The following is a 7110-nucleotide window of genomic DNA, read 5'->3' on the forward strand; positions in this document are numbered from 1 at the left end:
TTTGTGCGAATCAAAGTGTTTCAAATTATCAATTCCCACCTACACTCTATGGGAAAGACAATTGCAGACTATCATCGTACAAGCACCAATCTATGGTAGTTGAAAGAACATGTAACCCATGAGATTGATGCTGAGAAAGCATAATTGTATCTACAAACAATCTACTGATCATTGAGCGCCACACTACAACAAAAATGACCTTTAACGGCATTTAAAGATGTCAGTATAGATAATCTAAACTGACACTTTACCTTTCCTCACACCTCGGATGAGTGTCGTCCCTTTCAATGTGGGGATAGGCTCGTAGCATTCAAATGTGTCAGGAATATTATGCTGTTATAGCGTCCCATCTGCCAACCAAAATTCCTTTTTTTGATAATCGAAAGTGTCAAGATAGGTGTAGTACCACATTAGGGTATCGAATTCTATGAAGGCATCTTGAGTTGTCTTAATATATGGCTTTTAAGGACACTTAGCCATGCCAACTTACATTGCTTTGGACGACATGCCCATGTGTCATTAGATATTGCTTTAGAAGCTGAGCTATGTTGACACTTTTAATTGCCAGGAGTTTTTTTCTTTTTTTTTTTTGATATAGAAGCAACCTGCAAGTAGTGCTCCTTGCTGTACATTCCGTCAATCAGAAACCCAAAGGACTTGTAAAATTATCCCAAAGAGCAGAATGCATATAGTAATTTAAAAGCAAAAGTCAATGCTCAAATATAATTTGTTGAACTAAAAGTCGGTAACAAGTACTAACATAGCAAGTACTAAAATCCCAAACAAGTACTAAAAGATTCTCAAGTGTACAAACTTGAAAGACTCTCTTATGCACAAACTAAAAGATTCTCATCCCTAACAAGTTGAAAGAACTTGCAGTAGCTTCCAAACTTTCCAATGAAATGAGAGCCTTCAGTCATAACCACGAAGTTCCCATCAATCTTCAGCTAGTTCCACCTGTGCACAAAGTTTGTGGGGATCATTAGATCATCATAGCTAGCAATAAAATTGCAGAAAAGCCACAATTTAAGTAAGTGCATATCTCACCAAATGACAAGGCCAAGCAACTGGTGCACCAAGTGCATCTTGAATTGTTTGTTGCAAATCATCACTACAAGAAAATTTCCCTATTATGGCATACTTGTTAAGGCACTATTAAGTAAATGCCTCAAATAAACACTTATTAAGGCATTAGGTAGTTTTTGTTATATTAGCACTTATTAATTAAATAAAAAAAGACAATGTATAAGGGACAAATCTTATAAGAAAAACTGAAAATAAAAGAATATAAAGAAAGTATTTGTAGAGGCATTTTATAGATGTGCCTCAACAACTATTAGAAGGAAAAACAATCCCAAATTGTCCATGAAAAGAAGCGGCAAATTGTTTCATGAAAAAACAGAAAAATGCCCCAAATTGGGGCCTAAGAGTACCGGCAAAATTGTCCCAATTCCCAAATCCCCAAATCCCAAATCACAAATGCCCATCTTTCTCCCTCACTCTCCCTCTCGGTCCTCTACCAATCTACCATCTCCAAAACTTTCATTTTTCATTGACCCATCTCTTTCCCTCACACACTCTCTCTCGATCCTCTACCCTCAAATTTTCCCAAAAATCATTGCCGGCTCTCACTAGCTCTCTATCCTCCCAATCTCTTTTCTTTTGATTTCTCAAATTCATGTTGATTATGGTGGATCCTAACTCAATCTTATGAAGTTGCTCCTAATTTTATTGATTGCATGTTGTGTCGATTGAAGGATTGTAGGACTATCATCACTCACTCTATTGTGTTTGAAATTAGAGGTATGTTAATATACTCATTAATTCTAAAATTATTGATTTTGGGAATCTTCAATGCAAATCGGCTTGTTTTGAATTTGTGTTCCACTTACATGTATATTTCCATTTGCATATGAGATATGGTACAGCTCTCCTTTTTTTTTTTTGGTTAAATTTGGGTCCTGCCCTTTAATAAGTTATGCCGGCTGTTAAAACTTAAAAGTGCCAGTTTGCAGTGTGGAAATTGAAAAATGTTTGATAGTCTTCCCTTCTTCAGTTGGGCTTATTGTTTGATATGTTCAGAATTACTGTATTCTCAAGTTGTATTGAAAGATTTTAGAATGTAATGCTATCGTATTAAAATTAAAAAAAAAAGATATGGCAAATAACAGTTCACTGAGTTTGATGAATGGGTGGATGGATGGATGAAACAAAAGCCATCCGTTCTTTTTGGAAAAAAAAAATGCAGACAAGTTACTTGTGGTCCTGTGTTTTGCTGTGAAGGTAGCTCTTACACAGCGGTTTCAGGGTTGGGATCTTTGTGAATTTTACACGTATTTCTAAAGCAAAATACGTATACTTTTGAACTAAAAACCAGTCAACTTTTTAAAATTATAATTTTGGAATGACAGCCAGTATATTCTATTCTATTCTTTTTTTTTATGAAAGAAACAAACACTAAAAAAAAAGAATTATGTTGCAATCAGACTTGACTTCACAAAAACTCGGTATTTCTTGACCAGGTGTATAAGAGTGGACATCTTTATTTATTTTTCAGTAGGAAAGTGATGGGATTTATGAAATAGGAAGAAGAAAAAAGATTTGATTTCAGAATCTCTAATTCTTTGAGACTTTAACATTAGTCATCAGATCAAGACCTTCTAGGCACTTAAGGTGAATGTCACTTAAAGAAAATCTACGCCCATTTTCTAATCTGTCAGATCAATGAGCGAATATATTTCTTGAGCAAATATATAAGAGGTGGGCGTCATAAATAAAATTTTGCCTTCATTTTCTTTTCTTTTGCTTTTGCCATATTTAAGAAGTGCTAGCAATTAAATCAATACCATATAAATAATTAGTCAGTGGAGTGCCTGAAGGATGCCTATGTGATTAAGTACGGCGAGTTACAAGAGATCAGGCATTGGCCGCTATTCTTGGAGCAGGTGGAATTGAGACGAGCCGTGTTCCAAATCACGAAAGTTCAGTGGATTCCGCCTCAATCAGGGTGGGTCAAGTTCAACACAGACGGATGTTCGATGGGCAACCCAGGAATAGGTGGAGCAGGGGGGATAATACGTGACTCTAGGGGGAGGCTAATCTTGGCCTTCTCTGTGGGTTTTGGCACGAAGACAAGTATGCAAGCCAAGGCCAAAGCCATGCTAGTGGGGGTACGACTGTGTGCCCAGCAGGGTCTCACGCAGGTATTGGTGGAGTCGGACTCGTTGGTCTTGGTACGGGTTTTAAACGACGAGTGCAAGAGGCCGTGGTCCATTGATAAGGAGCTGGAGCATATTCGCCGTGCATCGTTCTCTACTTTAAAAGTCCAACATTGCTTTCGGGAAGCCAATAGAATTGCGGACATACTGGCAAAAGAAGGGTGCAACAAATCTATGGATGAGATTAGCATTTTTGGGAGGACGGAGGATCTGCCACGTCTGGTTAGGGGAGAGTATAGGTTGGATAGGATGTCGTATCCATCCTTTCGGGTGCGACGTCGTCCTAGTCGATTGGGTTAGATTGCAGTCTTTTGATTTCAATGTGTCGTTCGCTGGCTGAGGTTCGGTCCATGCCCCCCTCAAGAAATCTCTGTTTCTAATAAAAGTGGGGTAGTTTTTGATAAAAAAAAAAAAATTAGTCAGTGGAGTGCTATTTGATTATTTGGATGTTGTGTTATATTTGACTTTATTTTTATTAGGATTTCTTTTTTCTCATGCAAATGCAAGTTCCTTGAATTTCAGTCTCATGTCATTCCACGACTCATTTATTTATTCCAGAGTTCTTTTTAAACAAAATCTTAAAATTGCCCTTTTCAATTTTAAATGCAAATTGGGAGAGAACGTTTTACTATTATTTCAGCATAAACTGCTGTGGAAATAAAATATGAGTTGTGACATTTTGTCATTTGCCATTAACATGTGGCACTTTGACATATAATGAAATATCTATATAAAATCTTATATGCTCAGATTGTCACTTCTCTTAGGACTTGGATGCCACGGGAGTTCAATGTTTTGCCTAGTTGCAGCACCGTTAACATATGAAATAATAGCCAAGGCAACAGATGCAATGAATTTTTTTAATTCTGTATTTGTTTGATTAAATCAACCTAAGAAATGGATTAATCAATCTAAAGAATCCTAAAGGAGAACGGGGAGAAGTAAGTGCTAGTATTTTCTTTTACTTTTTTCAATTTCTTTCTCTTTTCCTCTTTTCTAAACCGTAATTAAGACCTCTGTTATAATTTGTTGAAAGCTTAAGCAATTGGTGAAAAAATGCAATAGGTCCTGTTTTAAAATTTACTCAAGATAGTTGCTTTTACTTTATTTTGGACAGGTTTATATTTGCTGGTAAGTATTTGACGGAGAAAAAGTATTAGACTTTGGCACTCTTGAGCAGGTACATTACTTTATTGGTCTAATTTTATACGTTCACATGCCTGATTAGTCTTGTTCTAATTTGCTTTTGAATATAGCAGTTGGTAATTTATTATTTGAATTTTGCTATTAAAAGTGTTCATACATTATAAAGGTTTGCTGATATGAAATTGAGTATTTTAGTCTAATTTAATCTATCTTGCAATAAATAACAAAATTATTGGTTATTTTAGTTGTTATCTCATATAAAATGCATAATTTCAGGTACTCTGTGACAGCCCCACCTCCCCCTAAGGCGAACCAAAGGGGTTAGCGGACTGCCTGCCCAACTCTCGCCAGGACTAACGGTTCGGTATAGAACGAGCTAATACAATCCGGAACTTACCAATGTGGGTAAACAAGTCAAAATGGCAAAATAACCCAAAATACAAAAAAATGAAATCCGGAGTCGACCATGAATAGTAACCGACCCGTCAGAACCCAACCAAATATCAAACAAACATTCACATCTTGAAACTTAGCATTTACAAGCCAAAGTGGCATACAAAAGTATTCAAAAGTGGATATATGTCTGGTTTGCCAAGCCAAAAGGGAAACGGTCCCAAAAGTACATTTAGGGTTTCAATACATGAGCTATACAAAAAAATATGTCCAACTAGCTCAATTCGGCAACCATTTATCAATTGCAGTCCAAAAGTATTTATTTTCCTGTAAGGAAACAAAAAGAAACAGAAAGGGGTGAGCTTGCGCTCAATGAGGTACCAGACATATAGCAGTAAAATCATGGCATTTCACATTTAACAAATCAGGTACACATGCCAGATGTGAAGTAAAGGAACCAATGATTCAAATCAGAAGGATACAGGTGGCTCTCAGGAGCCAAATTCCCATTAGCATCATCGAAGCTTGATCGAAATAATAGTTGACACTCCGTCAACGCTAAAGGAGTAACCAATACCGTAGACTCCACTTTCTTCGATTCCTTCCACCTCACATACCCCCACCGGGCCCGAAATCCAATCAGATCAGAAATGGTAATACTCGAGTATACCCGGAATCAAGGGTCTCAATACCCAAAGATCCCAAAACAGACTACCGTGGTTCGTTATCTAATCGACCAGGCCCTTGCCGGCCCGACTCGAGTAACTGGCCACAGGTGTTGAGCTCAGAGGTCACAGAAAGGTCGTTGGACACAAGCTTCCAAACGACGTCAGAACAGATACATATCCAGATACAGATAACATATACATATACAGATACAGATAGCAGATTCAGATACGCGTTCAAAATTGGCATATGAACAGACCAGAGAACGAGTGTGATAAAGTACACCCTCGCCTCCCTTTTATCAAAACAGTATTTGGCTCCAACAGTCATAAATCAAGTATTCAGATATTTAGATATTTCACATAACGGGTAGCAGGTAGTGGAACACTCACCAGTTCAAGTACAGATACCTCCCAAAAGAGAGCTTTAATCACCAAGAAACCCTAAAATAATCCAAGGAAAACAATTGAAGGTTCCTCTTTCAAAAAATCGAGTATACAGAATGCACATGTGAGGCTCGACTACCAGTCGTATGCCTCGGCCAAATAATTACTAAAGCAAGGGTGTAAAACATGATTTTTGGAAGCGAAAAGGTAACATGAAGACCTAGACTCAAACAACCCAAAAGCCCCTCGCTCAAATCACAAGTAAATCCAACTAGCCTTCAAGTAAAATTTCGGCAGCACATCCCTTGTGTTTACCTATTTTCCAGCCATCATGGTTTCATTATTTCCTCAAAACAGTCCCAACATCTTGTACAAAAATAATCTCATTCCCAAAAGCCATTCACTAGGCTTAATGGCACTCAAGTACAACATTTAGCTAGGAAATGACCGGATATGAAAGTCAAGCCCTAAACTATTCAAATAAACACAATAAGACTCGATTACAAGTCATAAACCAATTCTACATACTACCAAAACAGGGTTCCCTAAGCATACACAAACAATAGAGGAAACCAGAAAAATCCGGAAATGATTTAGGTTTAGCCCTGAAAAAAATAGTTTTTGTCCTTATTTTGCGGTAATGGTGCCAAAAGGCACTACGATTATCGGATGAAGGTGAAAGACCCACCATTTCGAAGCTAAGAGACAGGGCTACAATATTGAAGAAGGTCACTCAACCCAGTTTCGAGTGTAACCAGGTCAAAAATGCGAGATACTATACCAGGATTACAAAAACAGATTCACAGAACGTATTCTAGCGGAAACATCATAAATCAGGCTATCCAAGTCCAAATCCAGAAATTCCAAAACCATCTGAAAACTAATAAACAGGGCTACATTTAATCAGAAGGCCTCAACAACCAATTCAGAAGCAATTCCAGCCAAAACAACCAATTACAGGCGCAATTCTTACATTCGGGTAAAACCAGAACAGCAATAATAATTTCGACTTTTCTCACTCTAAGCTACTCCGATTGACCTGAAATTTTGTAGGCACCTCTAAAATGTCATTCCATACAACTTTCATGTTTTAAACCAAGGCCAATTCTGTGACGCCCCGAAAAAAATGAGTTTGAGAACCCGGAAATTTTCTAATTTTCTAGGGTTTATTTTATTTAATCGCCCACCTTTTCTACATTTTCTTTATTAGAAAAATTCCCCAGATAAAGTTTATGAGCAAAAATAGTTTTAAAATGATTTTCTAGTATCGGTTAGTTTTTGAGAAATTAAGGATATATATC

The 7110-nt window shown here is 37.2% G+C and overlaps 1 protein-coding gene across 1 annotated transcript; it reads left to right on the forward strand.

Moving 5' to 3' along the window:
• Nucleotides 1-3038: 3038 nt before the first annotated feature.
• Nucleotides 3039-3518, forward strand: LOC140014612 (uncharacterized). Its single transcript, XM_072065678.1, has one exon. The coding sequence runs from the start codon at nt 3039-3041 to the stop codon at nt 3516-3518; it is 480 nt and encodes a 159-aa protein (XP_071921779.1).
• Nucleotides 3519-7110: the final 3592 nt, after the last annotated feature.

This window comes from Coffea arabica, chromosome 9e (genome assembly GCF_036785885.1).
Source record: "Coffea arabica cultivar ET-39 chromosome 9e, Coffea Arabica ET-39 HiFi, whole genome shotgun sequence".
NCBI classification, from domain to species: domain Eukaryota; kingdom Viridiplantae; phylum Streptophyta; class Magnoliopsida; order Gentianales; family Rubiaceae; genus Coffea; species Coffea arabica.